The 19777-nt window shown below is 53.5% G+C and overlaps 6 protein-coding genes across 6 annotated transcripts; 2 read left to right on the forward strand and 4 right to left on the reverse strand.

Annotated features, from left to right (window-relative positions):
* Positions 1–549: 549 nt before the first annotated feature.
* On the reverse strand, positions 550–1493 carry P168DRAFT_329601 (uncharacterized protein; the record flags this gene model as incomplete). The annotated part of the gene is made up of 2 exons (XM_024841488.1): positions 550–1211; positions 1286–1493. The coding sequence occupies 2 exons, from the start codon at positions 1491–1493 to the stop codon at positions 970–972; spliced, it is 450 nt and encodes a 149-aa protein (XP_024690259.1). The 3' UTR covers positions 550–969.
* A 2085-nt stretch (positions 1494–3578) lies between these two features.
* On the forward strand, positions 3579–4818 carry P168DRAFT_241710 (PAPA-1-like domain-containing protein; the record flags this gene model as incomplete). Its single annotated transcript, XM_024833768.1, has 3 exons — positions 3579–4353; positions 4404–4510; positions 4567–4818. The coding sequence occupies 3 exons, from the start codon at positions 3579–3581 to the stop codon at positions 4816–4818; spliced, it is 1134 nt and encodes a 377-aa protein (XP_024690260.1).
* A 200-nt stretch (positions 4819–5018) lies between these two features.
* P168DRAFT_292757 (uncharacterized protein) lies at positions 5019–5924 on the reverse strand. Its single transcript, XM_024837659.1, has 3 exons — positions 5828–5924; positions 5694–5754; positions 5019–5620 (listed from the first exon to the last, which is right to left on the reverse strand). Exons 1-3 carry the CDS (start codon positions 5880–5882, stop codon positions 5518–5520), a joined length of 219 nt encoding a protein of 72 aa, XP_024690261.1. The 5' UTR covers positions 5883–5924; the 3' UTR covers positions 5019–5517.
* A 384-nt stretch (positions 5925–6308) lies between these two features.
* Positions 6309–13058, forward strand: P168DRAFT_329605 (uncharacterized protein; the record flags this gene model as incomplete). The annotated part of the gene is made up of 3 exons (XM_024841489.1): positions 6309–7371; positions 7451–7580; positions 7634–13058. The coding sequence occupies 3 exons, from the start codon at positions 6309–6311 to the stop codon at positions 13056–13058; spliced, it is 6618 nt and encodes a 2205-aa protein (XP_024690262.1).
* A 1422-nt stretch (positions 13059–14480) lies between these two features.
* Positions 14481–15668, reverse strand: P168DRAFT_299228 (DUF4050 domain-containing protein; the record flags this gene model as incomplete). The annotated part of the gene is made up of 1 exon (XM_024838319.1): positions 14481–15668. One exon carries the CDS (start codon positions 15666–15668, stop codon positions 14481–14483), a length of 1188 nt encoding a protein of 395 aa, XP_024690263.1.
* A 563-nt stretch (positions 15669–16231) lies between these two features.
* Positions 16232–19120, reverse strand: P168DRAFT_241761 (AAA-domain-containing protein; the record flags this gene model as incomplete). Its single annotated transcript, XM_024833771.1, has 1 exon — positions 16232–19120. The coding sequence occupies one exon, from the start codon at positions 19118–19120 to the stop codon at positions 16232–16234; it is 2889 nt and encodes a 962-aa protein (XP_024690264.1).
* Between the last annotated feature and the right edge of the window lie 657 nt (positions 19121–19777).

The raw sequence follows: 19777 nt of genomic DNA on the forward strand, positions 1-19777 counted from the left end.
GGTACTATGAGCGAGTGACCCGTGACCCATGACTCTACTTCCTAGACAAGCAAGTAGAGTGAATGGGCCTTATGTATACCATCGAGGTCTTAGGTACCCAGCCTACAATGATAGCCTGTAGATACCATGGATATGTGCTGTGATAGATCAAGTCAGTGACTACTGTGCTCTTTTCTCATGAGTAAGTCTGTCTGTCCTTGCAGTAGATACCATCGAGAAGAGATAGCTGTGAGTTTGATTCTTACCTGAGTTGTTTGCTATTTAATTTATAAAATATGAGACTAGCAAACCCTCTAATCTAGTCATATGCAGCCAAGAGCCAGAGGCCTGAGCCAGAAGCAAATGTCAGGCTGTTGCGGGGATGTGTTGGATATCAAGACCCTACCACTCGTCAATTGGTACTTTTGGTGGAACGGTCAAGATGGTAGAAATGCCAACAGGATATTCTGTTTGTAACTCTATTGGTTACTGGTAGATATATTACCAGCCAAATGCTATATCTTACTACATTAACACATGGTAAATTGATATATTGATGTGAGGAGGATTAACCAATGTAACTATCTCTAGATACATGGAGCTAGAATATGCATTTGTCTGGCAGGAGGAACAGGGTGATTTAATAATGCTCCCCACGCTCCCCACAGCTAAGGATTGTGGGCTGAGAACCGTAAAAATCCGATATGCACACATGCATGCGTACTGATCAGCACGACAGGAACAACCCTATGTGACCCGATACTATACCTAGATGAAGTTGAAGTTACGACTCAACCACCGGGACCTCAACATAGCTGGCCCGCTCACCCCCATGGTATATTACATGCGACCTCTTATTACACACCGGGAATGTACCCTGCAACGCCTCAAACTCCACAGGGGCCATAAAATGCTCAGACACCTTCACAACAAGCCTCTCTCCAGTCTCAAACACCATCCCCGTGGGCCAGATCTCAATTTCCAGCCTCATTACCTCGCCCACGGGTACAGGAAGGCGTTTTTGAATGCGATAACGTCTTCCAATGCAGCTTCAACAAGCCCCCATCGACATTTATATGAGGCGCGCATGATACCGTGCGGACCGTAGTGCTTCATGGGGTTGGTGAGCGGGATTTCGTCCGCCGAGCACATGCCCAGGTCTACTACTAGGTTATTGGCTTGTTTGAGGAGGTTTCCTGCTGCGTCGGCCTTGCCTAGGTGCACGTACACAACTATATCATCGTCTTGCTCGGCTCAAATGTGGAGAACAGCACGTGGTGGCCTCAAAATAGTTTGTTTCCTCCACATGTTGGTAAGTTGAACTGGATCTCGCCGCGGTCGTTCCCACGTTGCATGATCCGCGCTGCGTCTGCTTGGTACGTTATTTCCCCTTCCTCTTCTCTGCTAGACGGCCCTCGGGACCTAGGAACAGCCGCTTCTGCGTAGTTTGCTGGGACGGTGACCAGCCAGGGGATTCGAACGGGATGAATACTGCGCAAGGCTGAATGAAGCATTCCGACTCACTCGGCTGCAGTTTTCCAGCCTGGGTGCCGAGATGAACCAGTCCTACCAGAGCAGCAGCGTCTACTTCCAAGATGAGGCGCTGGAAGCCCGAACGCCCGAAGACACCCGCGACAAGGAGTCATACTATACTGCCGGCACGCTACCGGGCATGCGGCTCCCCCACGCGTGGATCACCACGCAGAAGCTGTAAGATACACTGTCGACCCACGACCTGGCTGGAAAGGGATGGTTCACCATTCTCACGGGGCTAGGCGGAAAGGATATCTGGTCTCATGCGGCGTCCTAGGTTTCCACGAAGAAGCCAGGGCTCGAGATCGCTGTTTTCGGAATTGGCTGGGGCAGGACTACCTGGACACGGGGAATATGTGGCACAATGTACGGGGCGTGGAGTCAGACGGTGCGGTGCTCGTGCGACCTGATCGGATCGCTTTTTGGAGGAGTAAGACAAGACTGGAACATGAGCACGCCGCCATGAAACTGGAACGTAACCTATGTTTCTCCAATGCATATTGGGTTATCACCCCGGAGGGTAATGGCTAGCAAAACAAAAAGGCATGGACAGAGATGGTTGATATAAGACTGTTGGATTAGACTACCACTATTCTCTATGAGAATCTAGCACTCGCTAGCCTAGCCACCTATGCCAAAGAATCTATGAATATAATTGTTTGTTCAGGATCAAGAGACATGCTACTAACTATAAGCTTTTATAGAACTTATCTGGCAGGAGCGACAGGGCGACGCAACATATTCCATTGTTGGCTAAACTAAGTTGAGCTTGATCTGACAGTAAGGTTATTGCTAAAGAGAAACAATCTATCCCATACTGCTTCAATTCAAGCAAACAGGACATCTATCACCAAGATCATATGAAACTCGAGCTGATGCAATTCCAAGTTATCCTCCACTGTATAGATACGGTAGGAGTAGATAACAGGCTAATCTAGATCCGGTTAGTGCGTATGGGTCGTACCGTAAATTACCCCAGGATAGACCGCCCTGACCGCCCTGGGCAGAAACGGGGAAATGAACTCAATCAACGCTTCAACTCATCGGGATTCATCTTTCATCCGGATTTCACGAATCCTGAATTCATTCATTGTCTGAATAGTCCTTGATAGGTCTGATCTATTCCCTTCCCTTTCTTCCGGACTGCAGTTTCAAAGGAAATCACCCCCGAGGTTGGTATCCATCGGTATCACTGCAGGTTGCCATTAGCCCATTTGCCAATCATACCTCAACCCTGGTAACATTGAACAGCCTCATATCCGACATCCCATCAGAGAGGCCGGTTGGGTGAGTTTCTCCCTGTTTGCTCTTTGTCCACCTCCCTTGTTTTTCATCTTGATACATGACATGACGGTGCAACTTCCCCCTCCACTGGTTTCCTGTCATGGTTCTGTTCCATCTCCTGGGATCTATCAATCCATCCCCCCAACTAGATTGATCCCTGTTCATGCTAGTCACTCGGGGAGTCGCGGGGAAAAGAAAATGCCACCGACATCCAGAATGGAGCCTTCCGATCACTGGGGTCATTTTTTTCTAGTATCTGAGATCGGAAATTTCCCATTGGCTCCGTTGCCAACGTTGGCTGTGGAAGTCCCTAGTGGCGTCAGGACGATGTGATAGGGATGGTTGGCCTGTGCCTGTGCTTGTGCCTTTCCGGGTCTGCATCCTCAGAACACACTGGCCCACGTAGTCCGTCGGTCATCATCACCGTTGGTCGAGGATTGTCTTCATGCCCCCCTCCTTCCTACGTTTTCCTTCCCCCATTCCCCTCCTTTTGCCTCTCTCTCCTCCCCTCTCACCAACCACTCTTTCCCCTCAATCTCAGGGGCTCTCAGACCGTCGGACAATCTTCGTGGCTTTTCTGAATAACTTCCTTTCGCACACACTGCCCCTCGCCACCTGGCCTTTGTACTGAGCGGGTTGTCTTTGTTTGCTTTTTCCCCCACCGCAATCTCCTGGATTGTTTTGCTTCAGACTCGTTTAATAATTCCCTCTTACCCCCCGTTTATTAATGGTCTGCGGTATCTGCTGAGCGACCTGCCCTGTCTCATTTGGAACTCCCCGCCATGTCTTTACGTCGTTCGCTGCGTGCCCGCAATGGGCGAGACGATCCACTAGAACCCGATTCTAATGCACCTGTTAGGTCGACAAGACGGAGCCGTGCGGTTTCATCTACGTCAGTAACTATATCGCGGTCTTCTGCAGAACAGACGGGAGACTCGCCCAAATCGATTCGCCTGACGGTGAAGATGCCTTCAAATAAGCTACGCGAGGCCACGGGTGGAAGCTCCCGAGGGGGCGCATCCACAAAACGCTCCGTGAATGTCTTTACAGAAAACCCCATCGTCAGTGGGCCACGGACCAGTCGTCCCAACAAGAGACTCGTTGAAGTCAATACGAGCGACGAAGAGGACCTGAGTGACCAGGAAGAAGATGAAATCGATGAAGATGCCCCGGGCGACGAAGACGAAGACGTAGATGCCGACGGCGATCTCGACATGGACGATGCCCCGCCGCAGCCACCAGTATCAAAACGACATGCAAAGGCTTCGGCTCCGGCCGGAAAGTCGGTCAAGGGCGTGGAAGCGAAAGAGATGGAGTTGAACGACGACGAAGATGAAGATGACGACGAGGAGCTTTCCGAACCGGACTCGGACGCCGAGGGCGAAGCCGATGAGCAGGACGAGAGCGCGGTGAAAGCAGGGGACGAGGAGCTGGGCGATGAAGAAGACGAAGAGGATCTAGAACTTGATAGCGACGACGCCGCGACCGGTGACCCGAACAAGATGACGAAACGCCAACGAGGCTCCTTGGGGAACGATTTCCTTCAACTTCCAATGGGTGAGCGCTGATGGCAACCTGCGTTTGTAATTGATCCTAACCGTGAACAGAACCGCAGGTGAAAAAGCATCTGACTGCCGAAGAGCGTGCCATGCGCCGTACGGAGATGGCTCGCCGGAGGAAGAACCTGAGCGAAAAGCGTAACGAGGAAGAGAAGGTAGGCCATATCCTTCCATTCGACGTAACAGAGAGGACGCTGACAACCAGGAATAGATGGACACTATCAACCGGCTTCTCCGCAAGCAGGCTCCGAAACGGCGAGGTCGAATTCCCGCCGCGGAGGCGGCAGAGGCGGCGTCGGGAGACCAGGAGACGCAAGAGGTCGAGAAAGTCGATCCTATCTTCGCCAGATGGGTCAGCGGCCGCGACGGCAGCAGACTCGGCGTGCCAAACGAATGGCTTGACACACCGGCAGGTCGTCCTTTCGGAAACCATGGACCCCGAAAGTTAGTGGAAGAGGTGTAATTGCACGGACACTGATGGGCGTACCGGGCTAGGCGTGATTGCGGGTTTGAATTTGGAACGACAGTTCGGCGGTTTGTACTATATGCATTTGGTCGGGCTTATGCGACTTGTATTTTCGAAAACGTCTGGTGTTATGGCTGGTTCATGTTGGTAGAATAGGACTATCAACTCGTTTTCTTTTCACTGTTGTACATTGAGGTCTAGATATATATTCATCGCCCGTCGGAATCTATAGAATATGTACGCGAAACAAGCTGTATACAACACCATACCAATGATATGGTTCCAGCACCTGGCAACTGCGGAAATGCACCAATTTCTAGACCAAATGAAGACGGAACGACCGCTGTCAAAACCTTCATACCCACCGACAGCCATCCACAAGTGACCAGATCAATAATGCACCAGACCAAAGCATTCAATAAGCCTGCTTGAATCCCATGGAGCACCCAGGAGCCCAAAGCATCGCGCAATCTCCCCGTCATCAGACTCCTACCCATTCATTCCATTTCATGCACCAGTATAAGAGACCCTGTCCCGCATGGACGCGTGGAGGCCGAATCCGAATAATCCATTCGACTCGTCTGAAAGAGCGGGGTGACACGGCACAACCCGTGCTTCATTCATTCTGCGGGCCAGCTCATTTCTCCCAACTCTCGTGCCCTGTTGTAGCCTTGCTTTCAGTAGATATTGGCTATTTCAATTGTTGGTTCCGGCATTTGCGTCTTCTTTGGTGGGAGCTGGGGGGGAGGGAGCTGCGGCGGTCTTTTGGTCCGGCGATTGTCCTGCGGTTGTGTTGGGGCTTTTTTTCATGTTAGTATCCAGGGGAGGGGCTGAGGAAAGGGCAGGTAAGAGTGTCAGGCGAAGCGACATACCGTTGGGTGTTTTCACGTTCACTTTGCAGCTCTTGGAACGAGGGCTGGAAGGTATAGTATCCTAGAATGATCCTGGTTGTTAGCTGATGGCGCTGAACCAAGAATTTGCTCGGACTGTGGAGATGAGGACTAACCAGAGACTATACCCATGCCGATGGCAAAAACAGCAGGGAAAAAGTTGCGACCCATGGTGAGCGACAGAAACGACCAACAGCGGTGCTGTTGTTGTTGTTGGAGGAGGAGGAGGAGGAGGAGGAAAAGAAGAAAGCCGGCGTTGCGGAGGTCGGCCGACCCGCCAATCTAATCGCCAAAGTTCCGCCCAGGCTTAAAGTGCTTCCCTTCCGTCGCGTGCCTTGCTCCCCACATTTTCAACGCGTTTAGGTGCCTGCCCCCTCCCGTTCACAGCATTACTCACTTTGAACTTCTCTGCGACGCCCACCCTTTTTTTAAATAAGCTTGCGCTACATTTCACGATTCAACCACCTGTGGTTCCTTTCAATCAGTCGATATCGAACGCCGATTCTTATCGTTGCGACTTACGGCTTCGGCTTCGGCTTCGCTTTGAACGCGGTTATGCATGGTTAGGGAAATGGGCCTTCAACGCCCAGTACACAAATGGAATCATGGCGGGAACGAGGATATGTACCGGACTCGGACTCGGAGGATGGGTTCGATAGTCAGGGTACGGAGAGGGTGAATCGGGATGTGAAGGATGGGGGTGAATCTACTGGGCATGATGTTGACTCGGACGTCGACCTTCACGCTGCGACGGCTTCGGGATCTTTTCATGGTGATGAGGTGGAGGATGTATGTCGACCGACTGGGCACAATGTCGACTCAGGCGCCGACCTTCACGCCGCAACGGCTCCAAAGTCCTCTCACGGCGATAAGACGGAGGAAGGCCCCAACACCTCGCATGACACCACCGGGTTTGGTTTCGAGATCGTCATACCCGGCAGAAACGCTGTTGGGAATACCACGCTCGACCAGACAGAAGATCATGGAGACGACGTGGCTCCCCCCGCTTCGGACCCGATGGAACTCGACGAGCCCGAAGACGAAGAGACTACTCCTAGGAGGCTAGGACCTGCCCAGCCGTCCCCTACGCTGTCGGCCGCTCCAGACGACGCTGAATCGCCATCAACCCCCAAGGCGCAACCGCAGAAGGATATCTGGGATATCCCCAGCTCGTCCCCCGATGAACTGCAGCTTGTCTTCCAACCTCCGCGTAGGCAGGCTACGCCTACTGCGCCTGCTCACGAAGAGAGCCAATTGCACCAATTCGATGACAGCAATGACATTTCACCTCTTTCTTCTCCGCCGTCATCTCTTCATTCAATACGTTTCGACGAGGATGAGCCGAACGACCGTCACCGACCAGATCAATTACCAAGAGGCATGTTAGAAGAGTTAGAAGAGCTGCTGCCACTGCCACCTGAAATTCCAGAAGACATTTTACACGATTCTTCACGCACCGCGGGAAGAAGGTCCTTGCGCCAGCGGAATCCAATCCAGCTACACCCATATATGCTGGAAGACGCGAAATATCGGAATCTCATGATGCAACGAGGTGTTAAACCGGTACGCATCGCTCAATATCGAGAGGCATTGCGTGCTGCAGCGGCGGCTGGTGAAAGCCAAGTGCAAGAATCCGCTCCTAATCCCGAGTCTCCATCGAGTAGCTCAGCAATGGAACTTGGAGTCATGCCCTCCTCTCCTTTAGAGCTTGACCATCATTCTGAGCAAACTCGACACAGACCCTCTACTCATGCAGGCCCCAATCCTCCGCAGCCTGTGGATAGCTCTCCGGTCCGTGATGCTCGGGCATCTAAAAGACGCAGGATATCAAAGCATTACGGAGGACACGGAGATCACTCACAAAGACCAGTAGTGGTGGTCGATAATTCTTTCCCTGTTCGCCGGCCTGACATTCCCCCCAGTCCGCCGCGATCGGGAAGCGCCTCGTCGCCTCATATTGCCCAACGACCTAATGAATTCATTTGGCCCCGCGGGTTCAGTCCACCCCCGATCCACACGCCCGACACAGAACCACAGTCTAGGGATAGTTACGCAAACGAGGACGCTATGGACGTGCCCGGTCCTGTCGATCACAACTCGAGTGATGACCGGTCGATGGCATCCCATAGCCCTTCTAGCTCGGACGTGGAGCAGAATGGCCAGGACACGAATGCTGTCCAACAATTCCAACGCAAAATCAAAGGTGTACTCCCCGCGTCATGGCTCCGACTCGACCAGCAGAAGCAGAAGGGTGGGCTGCCAAGCTCCACGCAACGAAACTTGGAGAGAGCGGCTCGGCAGGAGAATGCCAAAGGAGTTGCCAAGAAGATAACGAAAAGAAATGATACCACGACACAAGCAGGCTCACGGGGCCAATTGGACGCCTTGAGACAACTTGCAGATGATGACAGTGATGAGGAACGAGAAAGTAACGCCCCTGATGTCGATACCCGCGAGATACTGGCCAGATTTGTTGGTTCGCAGGATCCTTTTTTCGAGCGAGATGGCGGAGACGACATTCCCGAGGACAATCGGATAGACTACATGTTTGAGTCTGCCACTCGTTCTTCGGGTCCACGGAAGCAGAAGCTGAACAAAAACCGACAAAACACGGGAGGGGGCGGGATTGACTCCAGCGATCATCTAAGAAGATCGCGTTTGAAAAGACAGTCAAGGCTCACTGACTCCGTCTACGGAGGACAAAGAACACACAAAGAGAGACCTCCGTCCCGACGAAGTCCTCCAAGGCTTGGTGTTTTGGACGCCCCGGACGTCGCTGCTCGATCTCGAACCGAGCAGCCGCAGTTCCTTCGAGTTGCTGCGCGCAACGCACGCTTCCGTCAAGACAGGGGCCGACAGAGTCCCACACGTAAAGTGTTCAAGCTGAGCTCGAGATCAGACAGCGAAGACGTCAATCACTCCTTGCGCCAGTGGCGTTCAGGTGGTCTTCGACAGAAGAAGCTGCCACAGCCACGGACACGGCCCCAAAAACGTCCACCTTTGGCGGATCTCTCTACTAATCAGCAGGGTACGTCGGGCAATCGCCAGAACAGAAAAGCAAGAACCCCAGCAGTCGATGTCGATCCGACATTGGAAGTTAGGGACACGAGCGTCCTTCGTGAACAGACTCCCACCCCCGATGCTCCAGCCCCTGTTCAAACCTTAAACGCTACTCAGGATGCTACCGAGTCCACGCGGCCCCAAAAACAAGGCCCCAGGTGGTTCGTCCGTCGAAATATTGGGGTTTCTTCTCTGAGTCGAGAGGCCCCAAGGCCAGCAGGACTGGAGGCAGTAAGCTCTGGCCAAGCAGGTATATCGGCCACGACCTTTCGGAGATCCCTAGCGTCGCTTAACCGGAGCCGCCTCCGAAGACCGTTACCCAAGTCAAGACCACGGAATGAGATTATGGATCGATTCCTCTCGGATGGCCCATTGACGCCGAGTACTCCTGGCACGAATCGGGTAGATGCACCTGAGAATGGGGGACCATCCCATGACAAACATCCTACGGGCCAGTTGCATAATCGGCGCCGTCAGCTTAGAAAACGCACTCCGACGCGACGAGAAGTTGATGCATCAGACAGTCAAGAAGCACCTCCGCTACCATCGCCAGAGCCAGAAACTACTGGGACGAATGGCTCTTTACAACAAGATTCCGAACTGTTGAAAGGCCTTCAGCGTTCATACAGTGTTGATTTCAACATAACCCCTCTGGCTACGGGGACCTTTTTCCATGAGTCCACGTTCATCGGGAGTGGTGAACTTTCTGTCTCTCTTGCGGCTGGCAAGCGTAACTTTGATGAGGCTGCCAGTTCCTTCCATATAAATCTGGGCGAAAAGAGTTGTCGCTGGGGACCGTGGAATGATACGGTTTCTTCTGAGATCGGGATCGCTTTCAACTGCATGCTGGGTCAGAAAGAAAGCGAGGAGCATGCAGAAGTCGATGCAAGGCCAGCCGGCAATGGCCACATCATTTATCGGCAACTAATCAGATATGTTACAGAAAGCCTGACATTTATCGATCCTATCGATCGCAAGGGTTTCGTGCAAAGGATACATGGCTTGATCTGCAAGATCAATGATCATTTGATGACATTGATCCCAACGAATGCGCAGGAGGCAGATCATCTCGCAAAGCTTGCGTCATGTAATCTGGTGTTCGCAAACTTGACGAGCCAAATAGCTTGCCATGATCTTGTGGAGAATGCCATTGCTAATGAGACGTTTGAGCTAGTCAAGTCGTCCTCCAGACAGGTCATTGCACTCATCATCTCAAACCCAGCAGGGCAGTCTAGTATCCACAAGTTTCTTGACAACAACAGGTCTCGCGCATGGCGTGAGGCGGGGATTCGGGACGATCAGCCATTTGTCGAAGCTTATGTCATTGTGAACCACGTATTGCATAGTAGAGACAATCTCAAAACCTGCTTTGAAGAGCTTGTGACCGATGCCCATTCCCTAGCCGAAGCTGTGGATTTGGGCAGATTGAAGGATGTCGGCTGCTTAGAGAATGGGTGGCAGCGGGTATATGCAACTTTGCCTCTGAATGAGATCGATCCATTGGGGATAGCTCGAACTGGTTTACGCTTCAAGCAGCCTCACGAAAATTGGACAGTCGTCAAGAAGCTCCTGGCTCCGGTTCTAGGCAGCTATGATACACACTCCGACGCGCAACCGTTATCCTATAATAGTTACTGCCGGGCCTTATTCCACCGATGCTTTCACCTGATAAACGGCTGGGGCTGGCGCAACTGCAAGCCTATCCTCGACACTCTTTATGACTTCTTCGCCAAAAACACCCTATACAACCTGAAACACGAGGAAAGCTACAGGTCTCCTGCCTTCTTGGATGAGCTGGACCGCAACCCTTCGCTTGAGGTCTTACCCGGTGACCCATGCTTCCATATCTTGCTGAAGATCGTCGCAAGTGGTTTGCGCTTCTTGTCCCAAATCTACGATAAGAAGAAGGTCCGGAACTTCGCCTGGCGCCTGTTGCCGAATCACGGTCGAGTTTATCCCAAGGAGAAGCCTATCCATCAGACCGACTTGGACGCTCTACGGAACCACCATGATCTTCTCTGCACCTTGTACTACGCGGTGCCTGATGGATGCCGTCCACGCATCGAAGCAATCAAGAACCTCGTGCACCCTGGCAGCTCGCATCGCGAGACCTGTATTATCAGCCTTCGGTCATGGACGAGGCTTGCTCGGTTCAAAATGTCGACGGAGGAGGATTCGTCGGGACTGGAGCCATTTGCCGATTGGCACTGTTATTTTGTTGCGGAGCTGTTAAAGCAGCACGGTCTTGCGCGCAAAGAGGTCGAATCGCAGAGTACTGCGGATAACCAGTTCTCGCACCAGCTGATTGAACGGACGATAGCGCAGAATCAGCAACAGATCGAATCGTTGCTGAAGACCGCCTTGAACAGCTTACAAGGTATCGTGCAATCGGCCTCTACATTGGACCGCGCGTATAAGATAGTCTCGAAGACGCCCATAAACTGGGTCCTGGGCCTTTTCAACTCGAAGGCTGCACGCCTTAACACTACAGTGTCGGAGGCCCTCCAGGTGATCGTGGCTTACATCGAAAAATGCCGTCCTGCCCCTGCAGATACCAGAGCCGGTGTGGCAAACGGGCCAGCCGCAACGGACGAAGACAGTCAAGAGTACGGGGATTGGAGGGATCTAGACTTCGATGCGATCTGCGGAGATGAAACTTCCGACGAGCGCCCTGAGGGAATAGTGCACGTGGAACAAGTCTTCCGTCCTGCTGTGTCACGTCTTGTATCCAACTGCTTTGGCGAAGACCACAGTCCCGAAGATGCTATATTACTGGCTGTCGTTGACTGCTGGACTTCGATCGCGCAGATCCTGGTCCAATATCGGATACGGCATTGGGATAGTTACATGAGCCCGTATGATGGCGACTCTTGGGCAACGCTTCGGGGCACTATTCAGACGAGAAAGTTCACGCCCAGATTCCTTGCAAGTTGCATTGAGAAGGACGCTCAGTTTGTATCTGACTGTCGGACCCAGATCTTTGGGATGTGGATGACGAGTCTGGTGGAACGTGTATCGATGCTCAAGTTCCAGCACTGCCTTACCGGGGCGTTGCTAGATCGAGATGCGCAGAATCCCATCCTGCACAATCTGCCGTTTTCTAAGGACGTCAGAGATAACAAATACTCGATTACACTAGAAGATCTTAGCCAACGGCGGTTGTCCCTACTGTCGAGTCTTCTGTCTAACATGCGCGCCCACATCCAGAACCTGGAGGACACGGAAAGCATGGAGCTCTCGAGCACGAAGCACGAGTACCGCGAGCTCATCCAGATGATGATGTCGTCCATGAAAGAGAACTACAAGGAGCTCGGCAACGGGGGAACAAGCGCACAAGGGGCATACGTTGATTTCGTCCACCGTGTCGTTGGGTTCCTGCAGCAGCACACCAGAGACATCTGTCCTATCGACCCATTCTTCACCGATCCTGCGACTTTCCCCCTCCCTTCGACAGACCCTACGTACATCGTTGCCAGGCTGAAGAGCTACGAACCGAAGCTCGCGTCCGAGAAGGTCGCAAAGACGCTGATCATATTCGTCCAGGGGGTCTCAGAGCGAGCAGCGATCGACGGGCAACAGATGTACCTTGTCCAACAGCTGCATGCCTCAATGACAGACACGTACGAAGCCGGAGACCCGAGCAAGCCGACCCTGCGCGCAATCCTCCTGCAGTCTGTCTTCCCAGCCTACCTCGAGACAACGTTCACGAACCCCGCCGCATGGATGCTCAGCCGTCCCGTCACGCAGAGCATCACCCAGACTTTCCAGGAACTGCTCTTCCACATGGACACCACGGACCCTAACTGCGTCGCATCCGTCGTCACTCTCATCACCGCAGTCTTCCGCTCATCATACGCCACCCTCTACTCCCTCATCGAGAAGCCCAACAACACACTCCAAGACCCGCCCGCCACAGTCACAGCCGCCTCCTTCATCGACATGCTCACCTCCTCCCTCAAAGTAACAGACTACATAAACCGCGCCACAAACACAGCCACGCACCTCATCTCGCAAATCCACGCCTTCGAAACCCTCATCCTATTCCTCGCATGCACCCTCCACAACAACCCCCCGCAACAGAACACCTCCCCCCCTCGCCCTCCTCCCCAATCTTCACACCATCCTCTCCCACTACCACCCCCACCACCAATACCAACCCACCATTCTTTCACGAAATCTACCACTCCGCCACCCGCGAACTCCAATCCTACCTCAACGAGAGCTGGTCCCGCCACAACGCGAAATACTACTTCACGCGCCGCGGCGGCCACCACCCGCAGGAGGTAGCGCTGGAGCCGGCCGTCACTGCGCAGCTGGAGCGTTCAAGCGAGATGTTCGATGCTGCTTGTATGCGGTTTTTGGAGGTGGTGGGGGCGTTGGGCTTGGTTGGGTCTGACTCGTCGGCAGATGCTGGTCGTTTTTGAATGCTGGGGTGGTTTCAGTTCTCTACTATAGGCTTGGAGTAACCTGACCAGTCCTGCATGTGTGTATATGCATGTCTTATATAATATAATCTCATATCATATCTGCTATGTCATGTACCTTATCTAATGAACTTCAAAAGCGAAGCTAGAGATGGACTATAAGAGAAAGAGATAAGCATGAGCGCGGATTATAACAGATAGATTATGAGATACCTAGTACCAAGTAATATAAACTACGATTAAATAAAATAAATAGCATCTCATGCGAGAATAAATCATCCAATACCAAGTTAAAAACGTTGGATCTAGAAGGGAGCGGAGAGTAGGGCTACGATATATATATATATCCACATCTATAACCATGATGTAATCCATGAATAGAACACGAACCACAAATATAAAGCACATATTTGTTTCTACTGTTAACTCAAGGATATAGTGATATAATCATAACTTAATGCACACACCTAGAGATAGACCATAAACACAACCAAGGAAAGCAACGATCCTAGAGAAAGGAAATGGAGAAGGAAACATAAGATTGTAGTCGTGCTTTCCAGACTGCTTCTCCGTGATTATACCAGGTAGCTAGATTGCTAGATACCTACCTGGTAGGTGGTAGGTGGGAGGTGGAATGAATGTCATGCTAGCTACACTAATCCATCCATACCAACACCACAAAAAAGAGACCAAACCTGACAAAAACACGCCACCTACCTACCTATCTCCTAGGTAGGTAGCAATAATAAATAAACCAAGACACAAAGAGACACCAGAGACGCGCAAGGATACATAGACATAAGGTGGATGATGGGATGTGATATGATATGATACCCCGTACACATGCAATGACAGCACAATACATGGATGACATGATAGAGTAGTATGGAATAGAAAGACCATGATAGGGTGAATTATAACCGTTGAGGTATAGATGCTTTGATCGGGAGATCAAAAAAAGAAGAAAAGAAGGAATAAAGAATAAGATAAGCATAGAACAGTTGGTGCAAGTGATGATGCAAGAAAAACCAGACACAGACAGACTGACAGACAAGAAGACTCAGATCAAAATCATGACACAAAGAAATAGGGAAAAAAAGAAACGAGAAATGGAGTTGTTTCCCAAAACCGGCCCAATGCAACATGTCATCATCATTTACCAGACTGATTTACTTTCCTCGTCTCGGTGCATTGCGTTGCGTTGCATACACAAACAGAAAAGAGGAAAGAAGAGGAAAGAGAAGAGGAAGAGGGAGGAAAAGAAGATGAAGAAAAGAAGAACAATCTATGCGTTCTCCCCCGCATGCTCACCGGCATGCGCGGCGGCAGCCTCCTCAGACGGCTGACTGGACCCGCGTCGATGGAACGGATGTGACGGGTGGAAGCCCGAAAAGTGCAATACCTTGCGCACGGCGCTGGCGACTCCAGAGCGCCGTTTCGACTCCGGAGACGGCGGTTGTTTGTCGGCGGCGGCTGCCGATGTAGGTGCTGTCGAGATGTCGTCCCTAGCGCGGGGCACCGTGGCGTCGTCTTGGAGGACGATGTTCGTCGGTTTCGGCGGCCACTGGCCGTCAGATTTCCAGCCCTGTACCATGGATTTGGTGACATCGGCGAGGTTGATCGGCACCGTGGGTGTTAGGCCCTGCACGACAACTTTGGAGTAGATGCTTGGGTACATGGCTGGGGTGATGGAGGCGCGGATGGGGTTCGTGGTGGAGATTAGGGAGGGCACGACGGGGATGACGGGGTCGATGGCTTCTTCGGGCCGCTGCTGGTGCGCGACGGTGGACGCGACTGCTTTCGAGGCGGCGGTCGCCGGCGCCGGCGCTGGGGTGGTCGCCGTGGCGCCCTGCGTGTCGGGCTCGGTGATCGCCGTCTCGGTCGACCCTTGGTGTGCGTCTGCCGCCGTCGTGGAGTGGTCCTCGCCGTCGCGATCCTGCTGCAAGGGGGTAGCGTCCTTGTCCGATATGGTGAGCGAGGCGCCGGTCCTAGTCGCCAGATTGGACGAGTCTCCGGACGAGGAGTTCAACGTCCTTGCGGCGGCTTCATCGGAGGACACATCCGCATGGTGAGGTTCACCCAAGACCTCCGGTTTCGCGCGAGCCCCAGACCACGCATCGCGCCTCTCGACCCACGTCCTGAGGCCCTCGTTCCAGCGCATTTCCTCCTCCTCGTCCCTCCGGCGCTTGCGGCGTCGTTCCACGCGACCGCCGACAGGCGACATCATCGGGCTCCCCGGCTCCGACGAGTCATCGTCATAGCCCGTGGGCGACATCTGGGGCTCTAGCTCCGAGCCGGAGCTGTCGTATTCGCGGAGTCGCCATGCGGCGACCTCGTTCTGGGGCGGAGGCGGGAATGAGGTTGCGGGAGCTCCGTCGTCGGTGGAGGGCTGGAAGGTCCAGTCGTTCCGCACGACATCGCGAATGTAGCGCTTCGCGTCTCGGATGGCCGAGTCGCGGGCGTCGACGGCCATGGTTGTGGTCTGTCAGATCGAGGGTGGCTGAGGTGGGAGATGTAAGAGGAGGGGCAAGTGGCTGGCAAATCGCGTGAGGAGAAAAGCCCGGACAATGGATAGGTAGTTTTCGACCGGTTGTGGCTGGTGGATACCCCTCTTGGACTCGGACTCCTAATCTTCGGTTCGGCGAAGTATACAGAGAAATCCAGAGAGAAGAGCTCGAACAAGTGTATAGACAGCAATGGAGAAGAGGGAGTGAGAGAAGTGAGCAGATGAAGTCAAGGGATTTCGGGCGGATTCATTCGTCGATGTCATTGTATTTTTCCTCAGCTCTGGTATTCGTATTACGGGACCAGGCTAACCCGATGCGGCTGGGGCATGGCCAACTACCGGCTGAGTCATCAGCCCTATCCACGCTGTCTCTTTCTTGTAAAGTAAAGAAGTCAAAATGAATGCATATCATATTCTATCTACACAAATAACACCTATCGGTACAGTTTCTATATGGGCCCATATCGCTAATAGTACAAATCCATCCCATCCGATTCAAATTCCAACTGTATTGAGTGTATGCTTTCCCGTCATGTTCGCACCCGCGCGGCATCCGTGCCCTTCTCCTCGACGCTGGCCGGCATGAATCCCCAGCCGGGACTCTTCTTGCGTCGGCCCTTGCGGTCGCCGTACTGCTCGTCGAACTTGCGGATCGCCGACAGTGATGTCATGTCCTCGCTGATCGACGCGCTGATCTCTTCCATGCCGCGCTGGAAATGGGTTTGGGTCAGGGTGCGTCGTTCGGGGTATTGATAGGGCTCGTCGCCTTGGTGTTTCGCCGCTAGGTCGTTCTCTTCCCGTACGCATGCCAATGCGGCTGCCACAGACAGGTTCTTCAGGTCGGATCCCGAGTAGAGGTCGGTACGGCGGGCGAGTTCGGCCAGGTTGACGGTGGTATCGAGGGTTTCGTCCTTGAGGTGGATCTTCAGGATGGCCAGACGGTCTTGCTCCTTGGGAAGGTCCACGAGGAGTCGTCGCGGCAGACGACGGAGGACGGCGTCGTCTAGGTCAAACGGCCGGTTGGTCGCAACCATGATGAAGGCGGACAGGTCGTTCATTCCGTCCCACTCGCGCAAGAACTGGTTGATGAGTTCCCGGTGCGACGTGCGGCTGCTGGCTCCCGTCCGGGAGCAGAAGATGGCATCGGCCTCGTCGATGAACACAACACACGGGCTGAGTTTCTTGGCCAGGGTGAAGATGGCCTTGACGTTCTTCTCCCCTTCGCCCACGTACATGTCGTAGACCTCCGATCCACTGACCTCGAGAACTGTAGCACCACTCTCCCGGGCCACTGCCTTGGCCAGGAGCGTCTTTCCGGTTCCCGGGGGCCCGTAGAGGAGCAGTCCGGGGATCTTGTCCGTGGCGAGGACACCGTACGTGAACGCCTCGGGGCGGATGAGCGACAAGGACGTGAGAGTCTTCAGCGCATCGATCGTCTCCGGGGGGACCTGAACGTCGGAGAATGTGGTGCGGATGCTCTTCGCATCGACGACACCGTTCAGAAGCTTCTTCTCATGGGTGTTGCATGTCTTTCGCAGCGAGCTCAAGAGCTTCTCGCGGTCGTTGTCGTTCTCGGCAGTTCCGGTAGACTTCGCCGTCTTGTCCTGCAGCCAGCTGTTCTTGACCTGATCGGTCCTCTGCATCATCTCAATTCCACGCTGGATATGTTCAAAACCAAAGGGTTCGTCGGTTTTGAGACCGCCGAGCGCGAGCGTCGTCGCCCAGTGGATTTGACTGTACGACCAGTAACGCTCGTTGAGGCCCGAATCTTTCAGGGCCGCAATGTCCAGCGGCCAGTCACGGCCCGCAAATATATCGTCCTTGAGCGCAGACGGACTGTCGTGCAACCGGGTACGAAGCATGTCCTGCATGTGGCGAATGTTGATGTCCAATGTGCGCTTCGTTCGATCCTCCGTGAGTGCCTTCTCTACCGCCTCGGAGCGCATGGCCGGCGTGACGACCAGCATCTGGGAGAACTGATCATCGAAGGCGTTCTGCATTAATCGCGAGGCGTCCGACTCGGGGGTGGCCTCTTGGGCGGCCGTCCCAACGAACAAGACACGGGATCCGTCGCCCCGTTGGTCTTGAATCGCCTTCTGTAGCAAGTAGATGAATCGGCCGCCTTCGCGGGTATTCTGAATCTCGCCGTAATCCTGGACCTGGACGATGACGTCGCGGGTCTTCTTGGGCTTGGAGTTGCCCGATTCCGTAGTAGCTTCCGAGGGTTGTGCTTCCTGTTCTTTTGTCGTTGGTGTCCGTTGTTGTCCAGGGGATGAAATTAGTTCATGAAGGAGTTGAAGTCGCCGGTCCTCAGCTCTGTCTGTCGGATACTGTGATGCGGACCCCGCCGAGCCCTCGTTGCCGTTGAACGAGGCCACCAACGACTTCAATCCGAAAAGGTTCGGAAGTGGAATGTCGCCCGTATCCCGGGACCCATCGATGGTAATAAACTTTGGGCCCTTCACTGTCGGACGGAAGTTGCGCGACGGCATGGGAGTATCAAGGGCCTCGTCATCAGCTTCCGCTTCGTCACCGGCTTCGGGGAAACTCTCAGACACGGACGGACGATAGACCTCATAGCCTAGGGAACGAATGGCCGTCGTGGCACCCGTATCAGCGAGGTCCTGTTGACTGCATAGCTCGGCAATATCCTGGGCATTGAGCGTCACCAGATCCGCACCGAGCTCCTGCGATAGCCTCTTAACCACCGCATCCAAGAACAGCACACCGTCATTCCCCGGGTACTGGAGGACGAGATGTGACTTCCGCGCGGCAGGCTCCTTCGCATACTTCGCGGGGGGCAGTCGGATACCCGCCCTAGCAGAGGCGCACAGTTCCTCCCACAGCGCTTCGGCCACGACATAGCGGTGTTCGCCGCTAGAGGACCCGCCGGACACAGAGGGTTCTTCGCCGCCCTCACCACCCTGGGCCTCACGGCCCGTCGTGCTATGGTCGGCTTTGACTTCCGGCGCGCTGATCTTCACATGTTGCGTTGTATCCGCCGTCGTCCTTCCCTCGCCATCGTGGAGTACCGTGTTCCGTTCCCGGAACCACTTCGGCACGGTGACTTTCGGGGCGGCCTGTTCCGCGGCGGCCTTCTTGTTCCTCAGCGATCTCCGAATGGCTGATCCGTACGGTTTCGATTCGTTCTTTTCCGGACGTTCTACCGATGGTGCGGTGATGGGCGAGGCGCCCGGCTGGGGTGATACATTGGGCTCGGCACTGAAAGAGGGGATATCGTTGGCGACATTACTAGGCGTCGAGCCTGGAACTCCGTCCGATGGAGCTGACGACAGCCATCGGGTTGAAATATGGAAGCGACGCGAACAAACGGCGGCGGGATAGCGGCGATGGGCGACAAAGCGGCAGGGTCGTGCAAGAGACCTGAGCAACCGACCTTGTTGCATTGATGGGAACATCCAGGGCAAAGACTGCCACCGGGATCAAGAAATGAAGAATCTGCCGATGCTACCAGTTGTGAGGATGCGCATCAGCTGAAGAGGGAAGAGCGTGGTGAGAGTTGGGCAGGCTTGACTTTCTTGGCTTCATTGCCATCGTGATCCAGTATGCGGGCGAGTTTGCCGGCACGTGATGTGGCAGGTCTTGGCAGATGGATTGATACCTCATACCTCAGGCGGTGAACGCATCCATCTATGGATGTATTTTTTCGTCTGGAGATGATCCTGTGATTGATGATCTTGCTATCCTTTGTCAAATCTTACTGAATGTCCAATACTTTGTAGATTTCATGACTAGCCAGCCATGTGTGCTTTCGAATTGACATCGGTCGTAGTCCGGCCCGTCGAAGTATATATTTGCTATATCTGAAGCTTCGTCAAGCCACAATCTTATTTACTATATATAGGCTTCCTATCGACTCTAGTTTCTCGTACTTCATGCCACACTTGAACAGCTTCTATGGCCTTTCCTCGTATCCGGTCATCCACCATTGATTTTAATCGGTGAGGTGGAAACCCAGCTAGGTAGTCGACGCAGGCGGAGGCTCTTTTCAGCATGCCAGTTGTATAACTAACCAGGGGTCCGAGAAGATAGAATGGTGTATACATATTAGGACC

This window comes from Aspergillus campestris, assembly GCF_002847485.1.
Source record: "Aspergillus campestris IBT 28561 chromosome Unknown P168scaffold_11, whole genome shotgun sequence".
Taxonomy (NCBI): Eukaryota; Fungi; Ascomycota; class Eurotiomycetes; order Eurotiales; family Aspergillaceae; genus Aspergillus; species Aspergillus campestris.

What these genes read in the sequence shown, in the direction of transcription:
- P168DRAFT_292757 (XM_024837659.1), bottom strand. Translation starts at nt 5,882, where the DNA reads ATGGGTCGCAACTTTTTCCCTGCTGTTTTTGCCATCGGCATGGGTATA. An exon ending in CGGCATGGGTATAGTCTCTG is followed by an intron (nt 5,755 to 5,827) that starts GTTAGTCCTCAT and finishes GGATCATTCTAG; the next exon opens with GATACTATACCTTCCAGCCC. An exon ending in GAACGTGAAAACACCCAACG is followed by an intron (nt 5,621 to 5,693) that starts GTATGTCGCTTC and finishes CATGAAAAAAAG; the next exon opens with CCCCAACACAACCGCAGGAC.